Source organism: Euphorbia lathyris, chromosome 5 (genome assembly GCF_963576675.1).
Source record: "Euphorbia lathyris chromosome 5, ddEupLath1.1, whole genome shotgun sequence".
Classification (NCBI taxonomy): Eukaryota; Viridiplantae; Streptophyta; class Magnoliopsida; order Malpighiales; family Euphorbiaceae; genus Euphorbia; species Euphorbia lathyris.
In genome coordinates, this window is record NC_088914.1 from 84,958,822 (window position 1) to 84,980,143 (window position 21,322).

A 21,322-nucleotide genomic window follows, 5' to 3' on the forward strand; every position below is an offset into this window, starting at 1 on the left:
TTTGTTATTGACTGTTATTTAAATCCAATACCAGTTTCTTTTCTCTTCCAGTCAAGTTTGAACAAACAATTCAAAAAGAGACAACATCTTTCCAAAAGTAAAGCCAATATACACAAATATAACAAACCTAATAAAATTAGACCTTGGAAGGCTTAAGACAAAATGAATGCAACCCTTACGGGAGAGTCAATTCAGAAATATCAATCATGGGGCAACTTAAAACTGAGTTCCGTAATTATGTATTTTGCCAACATCAAAATGGGGTAGTTTGTTGAAACACCTTTCCATAAGATTTTGATTTGACAAAATCATCCATGATTAAGAGGCAATTAAATTTAGATGCTTTGATTTAATTGTACTAATATGTTTGTTGAATCTTGAGTGCAAAAATATATAAGGTAAAAGACAGGACAAAAGTCAGCACAAACAAAGCTAAGTAGCAAAGAACTCAGCATGACAGAATAGAAGCTGAGTGGAGTTAAAGTTCAGAAACAAAACGAAGCTGACTAAAGCTAAAGACCTCGTCAGGAGCGTTTAAACAAAACGGAGCTGTCCTTGGAGGAACTCAGCATGAGCCATGAACAAACGGAGCTGAGTATTCATCAGGACAGCATGAAGGATCCGTTCTACTAAAAGACAAAGTCTGCCAATCATCTGCACCAATAATTGGAACCTCGAAGATACCTAAGAAGACTGATTCCGAGAGTCATGGGACATTGGATTATTGGAAACAGACAACTGTCACAAACAAACAAAACAGACGCTAAAAGACAACCTGACGCCTGAAGTAAAACAGAAGCAGGGAATGGTGTGCAGTCTGAAGATTTCCAGAAAATGTTCCCCAAAAGAGCCGTTTTGGTAGCAACGGTCAAGACATTTTAAACGATCAAATCCACAGGATTTAGCCTATATAAGGACAATCAAAGAACCTAAACATATACAGAGAACTGAAGCATCAAAAGAAAAATACAAGAGAGAAAGTTTCAAAAGCACTCAAATACAAAAAGAATCTTACACCCACGTTTCTATTCTATGTGTAAATGCTAGATTGAGTTGTAATCATCTAAAGTGTTCTTTAGTTCAAAAAGGAACAAGTCTGTGATCAATAGCAATATTGAGAGAGTAAAGCTGAGTGCTAAGTTGTAAGCATTTCAGTAGTAAAGAAATCTAGGTGCTGGGTTGTAGCACTTAGTAGGAGTTGAGTAGACGAATAGAGGAAGGTACTCTTGCATATTCAACTGCCTTGTAATTGGTTTGTGCTCTACCATTAAAGAGCTCAGTATTGGATTCAAAAAGCCCGGAGGACTCTGGGGACTGGACGTAGGCAGAGAGGCCGAACCAGGATAAGTGATACTGAGTAATCTCTGAACTCTCTCTTATATTGTATGTGTTGTTTGCTAAATTTACTCAGCATATAATTTGCCTAAGCTGACCTTGAGTAAATAAGTGGTGCTGAGTTAGAAGCTGACCTCCAAGAGTGTCAATTCTCAACTCACAAGAAAACAACTTTAGTCAACATCTGACTAAAGCTGTCTTCGAACATATCTCACCAAGCTGACCAAAAGCAGAGTTAATAAACTCTCAAAATTACTTTCAGTCAGCTTAATTAAATCGCGAAAAAATTATATTAGTTCCTAACCCCCCCCCCCCCTTTGGAACTAATTATCAGGGACCAACAATACACATACAAGACATTCTGTAGATTAACTTCTTTCTCATAAGTAATTTACAGTTTTCATCCCCTTACTCTTAAAGGTAGTAGAATTTTCTATAAATATATTCTCTCGAGTTTTAGGAGTTAATAAGAAAATGACTCCTTGTAATAACAAGCGTGGTGTGTGGCATTGGTATCTAGTCACCACTCCTTAGGTTGGAGTCAATCATGTTGACTTCTAGATTATTGCACATAGGTTGATTTCAGACACCTGTGCAATAGCTTCCATAGTGTTTGCTTCATTAGACTTGACCCTCTTCAGCAGTCTGTAATTAGATAATTTGCGTCCCATCTCATTGTGGTTGTAGCATTTCCCAAGTTGGGTCTATATTGAGGCTGTTTGTGCTTCTTTAAGTCTTTCCCGACCTCCAACTTATTTGCTTCAGCCATATATTAATCGACCATATTTAAGACTTTCTTCTCAATGCCTTTATTGTCTTCCTTAATTCGGAGTCCGACAAACTCCTCAAGAGTCATTTCCTTTTCATTTATATGCCTATGGTAATTTTTGAAATCTTTCCATTTGTTTAGCAATTTTTTTATTATTGCAGCCACTTGAAAAGATTCACTAATTACCATACATTCGGCATGTATCATGGATAATGAGCTATAATTCTTGCACCTGACTTACAAAATTTTTAGAATGACATTACATTCATTTAGGTACACAAACTAAAGCTTCAAAGTCAATTAGGATTCTAAACTATCAAAATTATTAATCAGGTCCCCAAACTAAACAAAAATCATCAATTAAGTCATCATCCTATACTAAAATAAAAAATTATGACTATTTGATATAGATTGTAATAATCTCTGTGTTGGTTCAAAATGAGGTTGCAGAAGAGGGTCTAAAATTGTTCAACCGAATGATTTTTGATAAGGCCTCAATTGATAATTTTTGTTTAGAATGTGACTCAATTGATGATTTTTGCTTAGTTTGGAGATCTGATTGATAATTTTAATAGTTTAAGGTCATAATTAAGTTTGAAACCTTAGTTTAGGAAGCCAAATGTTTATTATGCCTTTTTAGAATCTATCATTGTAAAATTCAGAAATTGCTCAACCAAAATTGTTTAGCACATGAATCCTCTATCCTCTGATTTATACTTGTAATTTAGAGATTCTCAAAAAATTTTACCTTTTTTGACATTATATAAACACTATAAAATATATCAGTTAAACCGTTTAAAATATGATTCTGAAAAAGGAAGTCAGAGTTTTTCCATGCCTCAACAGCAATGAAGATCATCCTTTAAATATTTTGCAAGATTGAATATGGTCAACTAAAATAAAATTTATATTGCCATATCTTGATATTCACACTTATGAATTTCTTTGGTTTTTCGTTGTCTAATAACCGTTGTCACTAGTAAGGCTAGGCATAGAGCCTAAGAAGTGACCATTGTTTCTTTCGGGGGACGAAACCCAACTGCACTAACAATTCCAGTCATTTCTTGTATGAAATTTGAACAAATTTAGTTAGTAACAAAATACATTATGTTAACAAAACAATAATTAAAAAGTTTGAACAGAAACCTAAAATTCATGTTCTATTATATATTAATTAATGGTTGTTCAAACAAATTAATTATTGTTCGTTTATATACTGTTCAAACAATTCATAAAAATCGTAGTCAATGTAATCCAAAATTAAGGTAATACCATCCGCTCTTGTAGAAAAGATAAATTATGTCTTAAGATTGTTAGATAAATATCAATCCCAAAAATAAAAACGAACAAAATAATTGCTATTAATAATCTGAATTACAACAAAATTATCATAGTTTCAAAATACTTGTAACCTTCCATTTGAAAAAAAAAAGACGAAGATGTTGACACCTATATTGAACAGTTTTCTTAAGACAGAATTTGTTCGCTACGAATCAATCCTCTCCCAAAACACAACAACGAAATTGATCAAACTTTACAGAGTGGAAAGCATTTATCACCGGAACAAAATAACAACAAAAGGCAAGAAGTTGGAAAATTGTTATTTTCCATTCATTAATACCTACATAATAATAATAAGGGACGCTCAATTAATTACAAAGCACAACTTCTAAGAGCATCTCCAATAGAGGGTGCCCAAAAGAGTGCCAAGCTGATGTAGCATTTAGTTTGGCAACTTTTAAAGGGTGCCTACTATTGGAGTGAAGGTGAGTGCCAAAAAAGTTGTTAAAAGGTTGTCAATTTTTGGCAACCTTGAAGCAAGGTTGCCAAACATTTTTTAATATAAAAAAAAAGTTGATTTATTTGAATAAATTTCTCTCTCATTTCACTATTGGTTGACAATATTTATAATTAAATAAAATATATATTAAGTAATGATTTATGGGACCATTGTGACAATTTTTAAAGTTACTTTACTATTAGAATATTTTTAAATAAAAGTTGCCAAGAGTGATGTGGATTACAAATTAATAAAATATTATATTTTACTATGATGTGTCAATTTTTGGCACTGTTTAGAGCAACCTCTGTTGGAATGCTCTAAAAGAAAAAGGGTAAATAATTATAAAGTCTCTGTGTTTTCACCTAATACACTACTTAGTCCATATGTTTTTAGAAATAATTATATAGTCCCTCAGTTTTTGTTTTTGTTAACTCTTTAGTCCTTATGCTTGTGTCAATGGTCAAACTATACTAAATAAATTTTAAAATACCCAAATTACCCTTTACTTTATTTTTTAATAATAAAACATCTATTTTTCTTATTTTATATTTTTTTCTCTTTTTTCCTACATAATCACGATCTCTCCAATATAAACTCCAATATAAAGTAATTGATTTATTAATTTTTATACAATTGTAGAACTTTAATTTAATAACGTAAAATCTATTGACTAAAAAAATAAATGAAAAATATTTCAAAAAATATTAAAATAGAAGTAAGTCTATCATTATAAAAAGTTTTTACAATTCTAATAAATTTTACGAATGAAGAAAAAAATATATGAATTTTAAAAAATTATAAAAAAAATTATAATAATATTTATTGTTAGATGAAGGGTTAATACACATATTTGCCCTCGTGTTTTCTCGGAAAAACACATATGCCCATGTGTCAAATAAACCCACTAAAATCTCCTTGTACTTGTCACAACCCTACAGATATACCCCACACTAACGGAATGATGATTTGGCACAAACGCCGTTCCACGTGGAAAGCCACGTCATGCCACATCAACTGCCAACAAATTAAAATGAATCCTACGTGGCAAAGTAAAAAGGGTTAATACACATATTTGCCCTCGTGTTTTCTCGGAAAAACACATATGCCCCTGTATCAAATAAATCCACTAAAATCTCCTTGTACTTGTTAATAAGTTATTATGCCACGTCCCTTTTTTAAAAATTTAAATAATTAAAAATATGTCTACATGGCAGTTCATATAAGTAGCAGAAATTAGAATGACTCTCTCTCTCTCTTTCTTTCGACTCTCTCTCGTTCTTTCGACTTCCTAGGAGAACTAAAAGAACCCTTCGACTCCTCTCTCTCTATCGCAGCGCTTCTTCTTCTCATGGATTGACAAAAAAACGAGTGCGAAACCCTATCTTCTTCTGGTTTATTCGACGCAATGGAGAGTGAATAGTTACTCTACAGTGGAGTGAACAGTGGATTTATGAAAAACGAGTGCGAAACCTTATCTTCTTCTCCTTGGATTTATGAAAATATTACAGCAGTTGCTACATTTGAAAAAGTTGTTATAAGCAAATAGAGAATTGAGAACTAACATGGATGAAATATTATGCTTATAAATCCAGGACGATTTAGAGGCTTTAGGGCAAATTTTTGCACTGCTTCCTCTTCCAATTCTTCAGCAGCACCACCACCAATTTTCAGCTTTTTTACCATTTCCAAAGCGACATCTACATTTCAAATGATGATAACTTATTAACAAGTACAAGGAGATTTTAGTGGGTTTATTTGATACAGGGGCATATGTGTTTTTCCGAGAAAACACGAGGGCAAATATGTGTATTAACCCTTTTTACTTTGCCACGTAGGATTCATTTTAATTTGTTGGCAGTTGACGTGGCATGACGTGGCGTTCCACGTGGAACGGCGTTTGTGCCAAATCATCATTCCGTTAGTGTGGGGTATATCTGTAGGGTTGTGACAAGTACAAGGAGATTTTAGTGGGTTTATTTGACACAGGGGCATATGTGTTTTTCCGAGAAAACACAGGGGCATATGTGTTTATTTGACACAGGCTCTCAAATTAATAATATATTTTTTCAAGTATATTAATTTCGGTGTATATGTAGTTCAAAAACTTCATTAAAACTAATTAGATTAAATTTAAAACTAAAAGTTTAATTTTTTTTATGTATATAATTAGGGGCAATTTTGGACTTTCATTTACAAAAACAGATAGAAGGACTAAAGAATTGATTACGATAAAACTTAAGGACCTTATAATAATATGATGGACTTACTAGCGTGTTAAGTAAAAACATAAAGACCTTATAATTATTTACCCAAAGCAAAATAGCAATTCCATATCTTGAAAAGTCAAGAAAAAGAAAAACAAAATCTTGTCACATTATTTTGTTTTTATTAACATAAACTATAGATTATTAAATTTAATGAAAATGGTTTTGAAGGGTTGAATATTAAACTTGAAAAAATATGAAGCTTGCAACATTTTGGTAAAGACAATAATTATATTGATGAAGTCTTTTCTCCAAAGTGGGAATTTTAAACAATAATTAAAGAAAAACAAGAGTCAATTGTTGGCAACAAATCATTATTTAATGAGATTTTTTTGAATTTATCAATGAGTATTGTTCCTCCACGTTTTGGAATTTTCCACTTATTGAAATGTAACGGTTAATTATTTGAAAGTTTCTTGCATTTTACAATTCCACATTAATCAATTAATAATAATTAGTAGATGTGAACAAGAATTGGTAGGTTTGGAACATTATAGGTTTTTTCAACTTTTTATTGATTGAATCCCTCGGTCATTAGTTAAATCTTGGGTTAATACACATATTTGCTCCTATATTTTTACGGAAAAACAGATTTACCCTTAAATCAAATAAACTCACAAAACTATCCCTGAATTTTCCATAAACCTGCAATTATACCCTAATCTGACGGAGCTATTAAACGGTGATGACATCAAACCTTCTTGTCTCCAAAAAATTTGGATGACGACAATCAAAATTCATTTGGTTTCTTATTGTTTTCTATTGCTGTTGCTTTTAGATTAATTAGGAGGTTTAGACGCCATTTTATTAGATTGATTGAGCTTTTATGAAAATGAATTTTGACAAATCTGTTCTTCTAACTTGCTTTTAATCGAAATTGAATGTGCATATTTTTTTCTGTTTGTGATTGATTGTTCTTTTCTGAAGTTTTTCTGAAGATAAGAAGGTTTGATGTCATCGCCGTTTAGCAGCTCTGTCAGATTAGGGTATAATTGCAGGTTTATGGAAAATTCAAGAATAGCTTTGTGGGTTTATTTGATTTAAGGGCAAATCTGTTTTTCCGAGAAAAAACAATGGCAAATATGTGTATTAACCCTTAAATCTTTGATACTCAATCATTTTACTCAATTTCACTAATTTTCTCAAAATTTTACGTTTGCTCAATAACTTTTACTGAAAATTCTTGATAATACATCTTTCTAACAAAAATAAAAGAAATTATAGAAAAAAAAACACGTCATTGTCAAATCTTATTTTGAATTTTGTTAACTAATTAATTTGAAGAGGGTTAAAAGATAATAATTACCTTTTACTTTATGATATTTCTAAAATAAAAATAAATCTATTTAATATAATATAAATAAAAATTATCTATTTGATTAAAATCAAAATATTATTATTATTATTTGTGATGTTTATGTAAAAAACCCCAAAAAAATATAGAATTTGATTTTACAAGAAATAATATGAAAAGTTTATGAAAGCGTAATAGGCAAGAATAGAAAGAAAATTACGTCATTTATGATTTTAATCGATTGTAATTAATAAGTAAAAAATGTCTTACATGGCATAATTCAGAATGGAATGAGTAATGCATACGTTTGCTAATTCCTTATTTATCAAACTAGTTAGCTATAAAGATATATTCAATTAAACGAACATTAATTATTTCATTTCCATTTAGAACTATATTTGTATAATTCTAAACATCAATTAAGGATAAAAGCCTCTATCTTCTTCGATTCCTAGCGTACACATAAAAATTAGCTAAAATTGTAAATGAAAAAGTTTCCTAAGGACTAAATTGCATTTTCGAAGCCACCCACCCGATGAGCCTGATTGTAAGAAAAGTCATGGGCAAATAATTATTTAATTCTTGAATTATATGATAAAAAGAACGAATAGTAAAAGAAAAATGTTCATTATGAATTTTCAAATTCATTCACATAAAAAGCAATATCATAATTTTTCCAAATTTTAACTCCAATAGAAAATTTGAAATAATTAAGAAAAAAAGACCAAAAACTGCGCAAAGAATGCCATAATATAGATCTAAAATACAAGTCGAGGAATTGTATATAAGCTCTCCCGCACAGGCCCCAAATTTAAGATGACCAAATTTTTTTATTATACAAATTTAAATAAATTATTGTTATTAATTATTATGTGAAAAAATAAGTGAATGGTAATTTATCCAAAAAATTAACGCTCTAAAAGTCTTAAGGGACCCATTTTTTTATTGTTATTATACAATATCTAATTTAATTATTTAATTATATTTATAATGCTAAAAATCAAGTTAAAAGTATTTTGGTGTTTCATTTTGTAGAAACATTATTATTATATGAAAGTATTAATTTTTTTAATGAATAGGACCCAATTTTTTTTCATTTAGCACAGGCCCCAAAAATGTTTAAAACGCCCTGAATACAAGTACTCACTAGTGTATTTCATTACAAGTTAGAGATTCAACCGAGATAAGCACTACAGAAGAAGAAGTATCTAAGCAGTTGGACTCGAACTCGAGACCTTTTTGTCAACGAATCAAACTAATTCCACTCTAAACAACAACATCAAATTGAGAAACTTCCACAATCTTGGAATAAAAGATAAGAAGTTGCGCAACGACTTAACTTATCGATAACCTCAAGAAGAAGGACGACCACAAAAATACATCTAAAGGATTAGCAGCCAGTGGAAGAATGATCATGAGTTCATAATTATGTTCATATCTACAACTTGTCATTCATCATCACTACAGAAAATCCAAAATCCAGCAAGAACTGATGTATAGCAAAAAACACTTTGGTGTTCAATTTATGTTACATAACAATGGTATAACTTATCATATGCCCTTATTGTTTCGTAAATGATTATGAGCTCGTTCGTCGACGTTTATCAAAGAATATTTTTCTAAAGTAAGATGTCTAAATATAACTATGAATGGGTACAGTTTGTACCTGCAGCATTCCAGAGTGTTACAAAATTGTGTTAGACTTCATTTATTCCTTTGGCCTCTTGCTCATGGTTTTTCTCTTATTAACGTCCAAGTATCTTTTTCTTAACCGAATAGTCTTGGGAGTCACCTGCACGTAAAACACGATATCAGATACATCCAAACCGAAAAATGCAGACTTTTTGGAATGCATGTATTTTTAGTTTAGGAGAGGCAGCAGATAGAAGTGATCAATGCATAAAATTCTATACCAAGAAATGAGATCTATGCGGAAATGAAAGGTTCCGAACAAAGACTGGAACATATGTATGTATCAGGGAAGTGTTCCATACGTTTTGAAGTAAAAGTTTTGAGCGAAACTCACCTCAATAAGTTCATCAGAAGCTACATATCCGATAGCTTCTTCGAGAGTCATCTGCAAAAGTATACATACAAATGTTAAGTTAACATATCAAGTTAATAACGTTCGAGTTGTTTCTCATTAGTCTTGTATAAAAGTCTGCCTGTGTTTCAAGATTCCCATTTTTTCATCGAATTCGGTTTGCATTTCATACTAACATTCGGAATAGCTAATATTCTGAAAGTGAAAAACTTGCTATTTCTTCTGTTGGACAAAATTCTCTCATTGAAAAAATGTTAACGGACACATTGCTACTAACATTATGGCCCTAAACTTCATCTCGTGACATGTAGAAGTCCCTAAACTTTACATTATCCTAATTGAAGTCCACAACAACAACAACAACAACAAAGCCTTAGTCCCGAAATGATTCGGGGTCGGCTAACATGAACCATCATATAAAACCGTGAAAATCAAGTCGTGTCAGCGACACAGATTCGCTCCCTCCACTCCCTAATTGAAGTCCAAATCAAAGAAAATTCCTTTACGAAATTAACAAAATGATGAGCTGGAAACAGGCATTTGAGCATAATTTATGGTGACATGGACATAAAAAGTCAATGATGTAGTCAAACTTGTCCAGGTCATCTTTTCCTTAATTTCTTCAGCAGAGTTTCTTTGATTTGGACTTTAATGTTATGGTAATGTTAGTAACGCTATCATTCAAGAGCCGTGGATGTATTTTAACCAGTTTTATTAAGATCAATCTTGTCAAGATGCCCCATATAAGTGGTGTTCGGATAGTAAATTATAACCTTCAAGTTCAAACAAAACCTCAAAAGAAAATGCAATAGGTGGTCATAACATACCAGGCGAGGCGGAGTTAGTCTCACAGTTTCATCTTTGCTAGCAGCACGAACATTAGTAAGTTCCTTACTTCGAACTGGGTTGATCTGTAACAAGGAAGTATCTTTGGTATCAGTCATCTCGAAAAAAGAAAGACTGCAAAAAAATGTGTAAATTCCATCCTTACATCAAGATCCGAATCCCGTGAATGTTCACCCACAATCATGCCATCGTATGACTGCAAAATAAAGTACAAAACCGTGATAAGGTAAATTTTCAAATCCCTTCAGGCCACCCCAAGTGACATTCTACTCGCTAAATGATTTGAAGCTCTAATTAAAGCTCAAAAACTATAATATGCTTTCTCAGCACATTTTCCTGTTTGCAATCGAGTTCAAATCAAGCGAAATGATTGTATTGAATGAATTAGACAAGAGACTAGCAATCAGAAAAAGAAACCTCCATTCCAGGGGAAACAAAGAGTGTTCCACGAGCTTCCAAACTCAGTAATGCATGCGATGTGATTGTACCAAAGCCCATCGATACCTGTTCAAGTAATGCTAGCGCAATCAGATCCAAGACAGAAAAAGCAGAATTACTCAAATATCCATCTAAGCAACTTCATACAAACATGAAAAATATCCCCTTTTTCTCGTCTGTTTAAGCAAAAGTAAGAAGAGAAGAGAAGCTTACCACAATTTTTTAACAACATAATATAATAAAGGAATTATAAGCTCACTGAATTGGAACCAATATATTGTGATATTTGAGTATAACTAGGGCTGTCAATTTCTGACATGACATGACAACACGATTTACAGAGACAACTCACTTGACACAACCCATTTGACACGATTATCATTTTTGTATGATTTTTATCTTATATCATCATGTCCAATATATGCCACATGACATGATTATGATACCATAACCCATTTTGACACCCAAAGTAAAACCATAATACCCTCCTTTGAAATGGGGAAAAGAAAAGAATCACTTATTATAGTTCAATCACAAGGAGACAAAAAAATATGAGGTCAAACATACCAATACTCCCTTCCTAACATTTCCAAGTTGACCCCGATGTTTTGAATAGTCTGCAAACAGCATAATAACTTGTATGAGCGAGATAGTATTTGAGAGTAGAAAATGTGTAAATAAATTAAAAGGAAGGAAAAAACTAAAAAAAAAAAAAATTGTAGATTAATTAAGACATCTACATTGACTGCTTAGAAATTTCTCATAGAATTTCACCATACACATGGAGGATCATGGAAGATGCACCACTTAATTGCACAAAAACTTCAACCTTCTCCATACTATGGATCAAATTAACTTAACATCAACCCCAATTTAAATAATGAACCCCAAATCCAATGCCGTTAGCCCGAATCGTGACCGCTTACTGTCCTGAAGAGAAGGAACTCTGTCCTCTTGGCCAAAATCACTCTTCCTATAATCAGTCTAGTAGCGGTAAACAGCTACACAAATCTGTGTCTTTACAGGCACTTTAGCTTAACGTTTAGGGTTTTAGAACAGTCTCTTTGGAATTTATATTTGCACCAAGATAGGCGGAACAGGTTATCCACAGGCAGTTGGTAATGAAATTTCTCTTTTGTTGATGACCTAATCCCCTACCCGTAAGAAATTTAGAGGACAAAATTATCAAGTACAGAAAATTAAAACCAGAAGCATCTTGAGTAAAGCACACATACTCAGGAAGGCACGATGCATAAATCCAGTTCCACGGGTATCACTGCTGAACACACTCCTATAACCAACCAGGCCCCTGGTGTATATATAATAAATAGGACCAGTTAAAATTACAGGAAAATTTGATATCAACGGAAGAAAGTTACTATAATACATATTTCATGAAGAATAATGTTCCCAACAATTTTATGTTACATTACATTAAAAGCCCTAAATCATCAAATCAAACATGGAGAAGAGCCAGATTTTTTTCTACAGTGAAATTGTTTTCCAGAATATAACAAGTTGAATAAGTAAATTTCAGGCATATACACACAAAAGATCTGTAAGATGAACTAGGATTACCAAAATGCAATAGGGCGGCCCGGTCGCATTACGCGTCCCCGCTGAGCGAGGGTCCGGGGAGGGGTCCCACCACAAGGGTGTATTGGGGGCAAGCCTTCCCTTGCCAATTTAATTGGCAAGAGGCCGCTCCTAAGACTCGAACCCGTGACCTCAGGTCACACGGCAACAACGTTTTACCGTTGCGCCAAGGCTCGCCCTCATTACCAAAATGCAATAAATAAGATAAAACATATAGAGTTCACATGTATGCCGCATAAAAAAATGCATGAGCTAACCTTGATGGACAAGTCAAAGATAATCTAGTCCTGCCAACATGTCCAGGCACAGGACCCATATCAACAACTTCACCTCGTCTATGAGAAAGAGCCTCCATAACTAAACCCACGTGCTCTTCATTTACCTGTGATAAAATCATACTATGTAAATATCACAATTGCAAGAATCAGTGCTTTTATAATTTTGCAATTCTTACCTCAATTGTCACTTCTTCAATTGGTTCGAGCTTTTGACCCTTCTCAATTTTATACCTGATTCAACAAAGGCAAACTGTTCAAGCTGCAAAAAACACGCAGACTGAAGGTACTAGAGAGAATTTAGTATAGGAAGTTTCACACTCGGTGCTAATGCTGAAACCTCCTCTCATAACATTATCATTGCAAAATTTGAAGTACATAATGGCCTCTAATATTATTCAACTCGACTTTACCATTCTTCAAGTATTATTTAAGATTAAGAATCACATTGCTAATCATGTATCTAAAAGTCCAATCCTGAAATTCATAAATAAACCCACTTTACCATTTTATGGTTTTATGCATTTCTCATATTAAATCAAACAGAATGTACATCCCAAAAATACCAGACACCTGATTATAAAAAACTATTCATATATTTACATTCCTATAAATTACCACTAGAAAGAAGAATGAGCCTGGCTTGCCCAAGCATCCCAATGAACTCACATGACTTTAGGTGGTGACACGGACAACTCAAATCCTTCTCGCCTCATGTTCTCAATCAAAATACCTGAAATTATTGAGTCAAAGCTACATTCAGCAGATCTGCCAGTTGAATGATGTCAAGAGATTCAGTTGTAGGAGATAGAAACATTAAATAAATTTATACTTCACATGACAAATCATCGGAAACCACGAAAGAAGTTATAATGAACTAACCCAGTTGAAGTTCTCCTCTCCCTTGGACCTCAAATGATTCTGACAAGCCAGGTATCACATTAATGGCAAGATTAGTTTCAGCTTCAGCCATTAACCGGTCACCAATTTTCCCTCCAGTCAACTATGGGTAACCAGAAGAACACAACAATGTCATATACGTTGCCGAAACAATAACCGATGCAGGAAAGTATCGTTGTAATGAGAGGCGAAATATGAAATTGGAGTCACAGGTGAACTCTTGGCCATCTCCAATCTGATCCATTTTTTAGTGTTTGACAGCTATTTTATTATTTTTATTTTTTGCCAGTAACCTGAAAGAACGTCCCTTTTCTTTAAACTAATGGAAACGATCTTCAATTTCTTAAAACCTGAGAACAATTGTATAGACTCTATGTAACAAAATAGCATACCAAAAGATTACGTCCAACATCATTGCATATAACAGCATAAATGTGGATGAGCCGTCACACAAGCACAAGTGAATTCATGCATGGACAATAATGAAAAGTTCAAGACTTACATGAGTACCATCTCGGCCAGCTAATGGGGAGTCGTTAACACCAAAGGTCATGGAAATCGTTGGAGGATCCAACTCTACAGTCGGCAATGCTTCCATGATCTAGAATGTATACCATAATTAGAATAAAACCTTGAAAAAATTAATACTATAAAGAGAAGATCCAAGAAGCCACAAAGATAAAGCTGAAGCAAAGTATACGTGATGGTTCAGAAAGGTTTCATCTATAAATCAATGTCAAAACTTCTGCACTACTCATGTCAATTTCTATCACCGCAGGGGCAAGGCTATTCCTCATATTTCCAGTTCTCAAATAAAGCACCAAGTGTGCGGGTAGCATTATAGAGGATTCTACTTCAGATCCTCATTAGAAATTCTTGATACGTCCACTTATATTTGTCAGACCCAAAAAAACCTGAACAGCTTCAGATTTATAGGCAAAACAAGTTAAGATCCATTAATTGGAAAAGCTACTACTAGTCAGTTTATGATAAATTATTGTTGAGTAAATTGTCTTGGACATCATAAACATAAAGATAAGATTCATTAGCATGATCTAAGTTATAAGCCTATTTTTATATCACAAATTCATCAGGAATATAATTATACACTGAAAAAAAGGAAATAATGCATGCACAACTAAAGAAAATAACTCCATACTTCAGAGATCACATATATCTACCCAAATAAAGGACAGTAGTATTCATAGACATGCAAAAACATTGCATTGACTTGAGCAACTTAGTCACTTACATCCACGCTTGTTACAGTATGGCCTATCGATGGACTTGTCATCCCAGCCATAGACACTATATCACCAGCTCCGGCACTGTCAATGAGAATCACGCCTGTACCCTTCTTCTTCATTAACTTGAGAACCTACAAAGATGAAAGAGTTAAAAAAATATATCCATTGCACTTGTTGTGACAGAAGGTCAGTGAATGTCAACCATGAAAAGGTTGCATCCCATATATATTTTTGAAATTAAGCATTCACTGCAAATGCTTTCATGTTTGTATGTTGTAACCAAATTAACAATTCTAAGCTGATCCTTTCAGCACAATAAATAAGCTGCAGGCTAAACTGTTGCAGAAAATGCTCAATAAAGATTACTCTTCAAGCTAAAACATAATACATCACAATGAAAATTCAGAAAAATATTAGTTCTCATTGGCAATTTATAGAGAAAGACAGTTTATGAACCCATTTCACCTTTAAGCATAAAGCTAAAACAGAAGTGGCATAAATTTGAAACTTATGGCAATATCACAAATATGTGGAATGAAGAAGTATCAATAAAACTAAGGAAAGGTAATCATTCAACTGTTAGAAATTGAGGTTGGCAGAAAAAGTTTTAGTCAGAACCAAACAGCAAGCTGTGACACTAATTATTCACACGAGTTGCCTTTCAATTTCAGTGCGAATATTCTTAGAATGACCTTCAAGGCATTGATTAAATGATTTCAAAAAGAGATTACCTTTCCTTCTTCAATTTTCTCAACACCAGAATCAGTTTTTCGTAGGCCATGCACCCTGTCCCCAACACGAATGACTCCAGAAGTGACACGCCCAGTTAAGATCCGCCCAAGATAAAAATCTCGTTCCATCATGGAAACCTAAAAGGTAAAAATCAGTTTCTTTCTGAAATTTACTGAAAAATTAAAGCAGAGGGAAAGAACGACAAGATGGCAATAACAATAAAAACAGAAGATTTTGGTACATGAAGCCACTGTTGACAAAACAATATAGCAATCCTTATTCGAGCTAGACATGTTGAAGTTGGTAACAGAAAAAGAAAGGATAGTGCCTGCAAATCTTCTCCCACATTAACAGGGAAATAACACATCAGTACAAAAACTAAAGAAAAAATAATGCAGTACTGAACTTGGACAATGTCTTGTACTTCAATAAGAATTGCAGTGTGAACACCTTGTTAATGCATACAAAATACCAGATACTATCAACACGACAGACTCCAAAAACACAATTCAAATAACTAAAAAAATGGGAATTTGTTTTCGTATATATGTGGGAGTGGGTCCATGCAGGAAACATTCAATCAGTAAATTGAGATGCATAGCAGGCAGCATCAAGAAACTTTCTATAAATCCTTCATCCATAGAGAACTTAAGACACAAAAGATGCTTGTACTCGTAAGCTTTCTGTAAGGTTTTACTTCAAGTCAAGCTACTAGTTTTGGTTACTCAATATGAAAGTCCTTCAGAAGAACCAATCTTTGTAAACATTATACTTTCTCACTACTTCAGCAATATACTTCAGCTATTATAAGAAAGTACTCCAGAAGGAACCAGGATTTGTAACACAATTACTTGAGCAAGACAATTCAGATGTGCATGTGCTTTTTGTGGAACGAAACTACTGGCGCTATGCATTACGTAAGCTTCTCTAATCACCATGTATAGAATGATACTAGTTTATATATACTTTACAGAAGTTCCTAATAATTCCCAATTCCGGTGAATCGTTCTGATGCTTGTCTGTACTTTCCACCTTAATAACTTTTAACTCACCTATATATATCATTTTTTTTCTAACAACATGCCCAGTGAATCATCCAAACATGAGCTGTTGATTGTTCAAATCTACATTTTTCAATCCTGAGACATTTGACATTAAATGCAGAAAATCCACTGCGTAGCACCAAGAAGAATATTATTTTCATCGGATATTTATGAAAGCTATCTCTCCATCAATGCTTCATATCTAGGTCAAGGATATCAAACATCAGATTTTTGGTATCATGGACTATGCATGTCTAACCTTCGTTCAAATTTCAGAACCACAATCTAAATTTCTCCTTGCATGAATTCATAACACAAGAAAGCAAATTAAAAACAATTTTTTTATTCTTGTAGCATAGAATTCTAGTTTCCAGGAATAAGAATCTCACTAAAAAGACAAAAGGGAAAAGACTAGTCAATAAAAGGGACCAATAAACAGGCATTCACATACAGATCAAGACAACACAATCATCATGACCAAGTTCAAATATGCAATGAACACTTGGAAATATATTCGCATGTGATCATGCAAAGACCTTTAGTTGATATTCAAATAGACAAATGTGACTACAATTCTACTGGAACCAACAACGTGGAACACTAACCAACATCTGAAAAGATGCATCAAGGTTTGCTTTTGGCGGCTGAACATGTCTTATGATAGCATCAAGCAACTGGGACATATTCCTTGCATCAGCAGGAGGATCTTTAGTGAAGGTGGAGGAGGCCCACCCTTCTTTTGCAGAAGCATATAGAACGGGAAAATCCAGCTGCTCCTCTAAAACAAGAACAATATAAGTTATGGACCTCAGTCTTCTACCCATTTGACTAGTAAAACACTTAGAAAACCACTGAAGTACATGAGACCAGAGGAAAATTTAATTTCTTACCCGTAGCACCAAGATTTGCAAATAGATCAAAAACAAGGCTCTCAACTTCATTACACCTCTCCTCAGATACTGCATAGATAATGAAGACAAACACAGACCATTTCAAATATTATAAAATTGGTAGTATCACAAATTTCAACGCAGCAAACTCTAATATTTTATACAAATGCAATTGACACAAGGAAATCATATAAAAGCAATTAACTAAAAGGTCATACATTGCAACATTTAAAGGTACTTTCCTTTACCAAGTGTTTCCTAAATGTGAGAACTGTCAATAACTACTTCTAATATCCAACAACTAAAGAAGTACAAATCTGAAGTCAGAAAATAGATGAAAGAGAATATGATGCAGAAGAGAAAGTAGCAGTTAAATTACAGTGAGTATGGCTGTCGTAATGCCTTGAATCAGTATAACACACTACGACAGGAAGCAACGGGGTATCGCTGCCCGTGGACTAGCCAACACAACGTTGGTGAACCACGAAAAATCTGTGTTTCGATTCTCATTTATTTATCTTTCGCTAAATCCGCACAACAATGGCAAATAAGACATAGTAAACGTTAAGTAGAGCAAGGAACCCACAAACGCATAGTTGTCAAAAGCACACCGCAAGCGCTACCCAAGGTCATAAGTCCTAGGCGAGGCTCTGTTTAAAAGGCTCTCGCCTTGTGCGCCTTGCCTAGGCTTCATAGGCTCTCCTCAGGAGTGCCTCTTCTGCATTTTGATTAATGATTAATTTTTTATTTTTTTTACTTCTCTCATCAAAATAAAAGGTTGATTAATCTCAACCACTTATCCTATTATTAGAATTAAATCTAAACCGTTATATAGATTTAAAAAAAAGAATAAGAAGAGACGTAGAAATAGAAGGGAGGGAAGAAGAGTAAGAGACGTAAAGGAGAGGAGCTCCTTTTGCGGTGCGACACAAGAGACCAACAGAGGTCTACTACAGTTCTAGTATCTTAGTCTCTGTTATTAACACTTAACTTGGTGTTTTTTATGCTTAATACTATGTTTATGTGGTTTTGTCTTGTTTGTGTGGTTACAATTGTGTGTTTTAGTTCATCATAACTTGTGCCTTAGCTACTAATATAGTATTTAGTGACATTGGTATCAAACATGGATAATTACATTTTGTATCTAGTTTTTTTTTCATTGCATGCGCCTTCTGTCCACCAGACATGCGCCTGAGCCTTGTGCCTTGCGGCTAGGCTCCAGGACCCCTTAGCGCCTTAGTGTGCCTTTAACAACTATGCACGTACACATATACAAAAAAAAAAGAAAAAAAAAAGCTTAACATTTCATTTATCTTTCTCTATTTTTGCTTAATCTTTTGCATCCCTAAAGTAGAGCATGTCATTGGATTATAATATACTTTTCACAAACAAAGAACAAGAAGAATGAGTTGGTAATGTAATCACACCTGCAGGCCGATCTACTTTGTTTAGAAGTAACAGAGGACGCAGGCCATATTTTAATGCTTTAGCAAGAACAAACTTTGTCTGTGCAAGTGGACCTTCACCAGCATCCACAACTAAAACAGCTCCTTCAACCATCCCAACGACACGTTCAACCTATGATCATTGAATTAAGTGTAGTGCTGTAAATCCCATACAGGTAATTTTCAAAGCAGGAAGCTACAATCTAAATTTGAAGTAAAGCTAACCTTCTAACCCCCACAATAAATTAACGACATCTACAAAGATTTGAACTTCCAAATTATCGATAAATAATTGTGATTTCTCCCAAGTAAGACAATGCCTTGACAAAAGCATAGTAGGACCAACAAGGTCTTACTATAGCTGAGATAGCATTAGTTAACAAATGTCTATCTAATCTCTCAAATCTCTGTTTGAAATATAAAGCATTATAATTGGTATTATAGGCTATAGCTCGTGAATATTCTAAAAGAATCCAAGGGAGAGCATACCTCACCGCCAAAATCAGCATGTCCAGGTGTGTCAACCATGTTTAGCTCATTTTCTTTCCATGAAATCGATGTAACCTGCATACAATAAGCTCCGCGTCACATTCAAAATTCACTGACAAACAAGAAACTAACACAGATAAAACAATAAACCTAATTAATAACATAATTAAAATTTTAAATTTCACTGAATCACAACACAACTAGGGATGGCAACGGGCACTGTACCCACGGGTACCCGGCACTACCCGACCCTAATAGGACTATCTGCATCCTGTATAAAAGGATATGGGACGAGTATGGGATCAAAATCATTACCCGTTAGGGTAATGGGACGGGTATGGAAATACCCCCAGGTACCCGTTACACGTCATAACTCTTTTACATTATAGATATCATTACAACAGCCAGTAACGGGTAATAACATAAAAACAATAATTTGAACTAAAATTCTTTTCCTACGTTTCTTCAGTATTCCAATTCCAAAATTGATTATAACATAAATCATGATTTCAGATACCTTGGAAGCTATAGTGATACCGCGCTCTCTCTCAAGGCTAATGGAATCCATGGCGCGCTCGTGAGGGATGTCAGCGCCGCACTGCCTGAGAAGACGGTCCATGAGAGTCGTCTTCCCATGATCAACGTGAGCTATCACCGCAACATTCCGTAGGCGGGTGGGGTCCAAGCAATAATTTGGTTCTACGGCGGAGGCAGGTGCCGCGGAGAAGGATCGAGCGATGGCAGAGGAACGAGGAAGAAAGGGGGCCACACCAGAGGAAAGATAAGGCTTAGTAGACAGGAAAGAAGATGATGATGAAGAAAGGGACTTTCTGGTAGAAGACCAGAGGGTTCGGAGCAGAGGACCCGCCATTTCTTTGAAATGGCAGATTGGTACTCTGTGCTGTGGCTGTTTATTACTTCGATTTAGTTCTCAGATTTTGGGGGTTTTGATGTTGTAGGGTTTAAGACTGTAATAATGGAGGATAAACAACAGTAGTGTTCAAACTAGACAAGGAGTGAATTGCGAAAAAGAAAAAGAAAAATTAGAGAAAATTGCGAAAAATAATTAAAAAAATTCTATTGCCAACGTTTTTTAGTTGCGGAACTTGTAAATCCAAGGCTTAAGTAGTTTTGTTTTGTATGTAGGCGTCGAAGTATACACAACCCGAAACACAGTTTTAGTATTGTGTTTGGATTTGACTTAGGCTATTGTGTTGTATTTGACTTAATTTTTTAAAAATAAAAATAATTAAGATAAAAAGTTTATAAAAATAATAATAGTTCTAATAATAAATATTTATAATAAGTAATGATAAATTATTGAACTAAACTGAACTGAATTTTATTAAACTGAAATTACTGATATTGAAATTAAGGACTTGTTTGGTTCAGCTGTTAGCTAATAGCTGATTGCTAATAGCTATTTGCAGTTACAGTAAACTGTTAGCTGCTTGTTATTAGTTGTTTAATTACTAGTATTTGATAAAATTATATTGAACTGTTGCTGCTGTTCGGATTTAAAATGTCTAAAATGGACATGTTTTAAATTAATCAACGATTAAATTATAAAAGGAAAAATGTGAAAAAAATGCCCATAATGTTTACAAATATGAATAATTTTACTCTTAATATCTAGAATGGTGCAATTTTACTCATAATGCTAGCAGCTAAGAGCAATTTTATTTCGATGAAATATTGGAAATTTTTTTGTCCAACTCGTACAAAAGACAATATATTTTTTTTATTTTCTTAAAAAAACTTCATGTCTAATCATATTTTTGTGATCTGTTACTAACGATGATAAAATCGTGCACATGTGAAGTGTAGATGACAATATTCATGACCAAGAAGACAGTTTGATAAATTATTTCTCAAATTAACCCAACTTGACAATGTTATGGATAAAATTGCTTTTGGATGCCAAAATTAAGG

The 21,322-nt window shown here is 33.7% G+C and overlaps 1 protein-coding gene across 1 annotated transcript; it reads right to left on the reverse strand.

The window, feature by feature from the left end:
* Positions 1-8,860: 8,860 nt before the first annotated feature.
* Positions 8,861-20,501, reverse strand: LOC136230006 (uncharacterized). The gene is made up of 19 exons (XM_066018913.1): positions 19,908-20,501; positions 19,391-19,465; positions 18,884-19,034; positions 17,457-17,525; positions 17,172-17,344; positions 15,523-15,660; positions 14,797-14,922; positions 14,047-14,145; positions 13,527-13,647; positions 13,314-13,377; positions 12,824-12,878; positions 12,627-12,751; positions 12,009-12,082; positions 11,341-11,390; positions 10,753-10,839; positions 10,481-10,531; positions 10,317-10,400; positions 9,472-9,522; positions 8,861-9,237 (listed from the first exon to the last, which is right to left on the reverse strand). Exons 1-19 carry the CDS (start codon positions 20,259-20,261, stop codon positions 9,154-9,156), a joined length of 2,031 nt encoding a protein of 676 aa, XP_065874985.1. The 5' UTR covers positions 20,262-20,501; the 3' UTR covers positions 8,861-9,153.
* Between the last annotated feature and the right edge of the window lie 821 nt (positions 20,502-21,322).

Bases quoted from the DNA above. Each gene is read 5' to 3' on its own strand.
- LOC136230006 (XM_066018913.1), bottom strand. From the start codon at position 20,261: ATGGCGGGTCCTCTGCTCCGAACCCTCTGGTCTTCTACCAGAAAGTCC. The intron at 17,526-18,883 runs GTGTGATTACAT...TTATCTATGCAG, and splicing joins CAAAGTAGATCGGCCTGCAG to TATCTGAGGAGAGGTGTAAT. The intron at 13,648-14,046 runs GTAAGTCTTGAA...GGTTACCCATAG, and splicing joins CTGGCCGAGATGGTACTCAT to TTGACTGGAGGGAAAATTGG.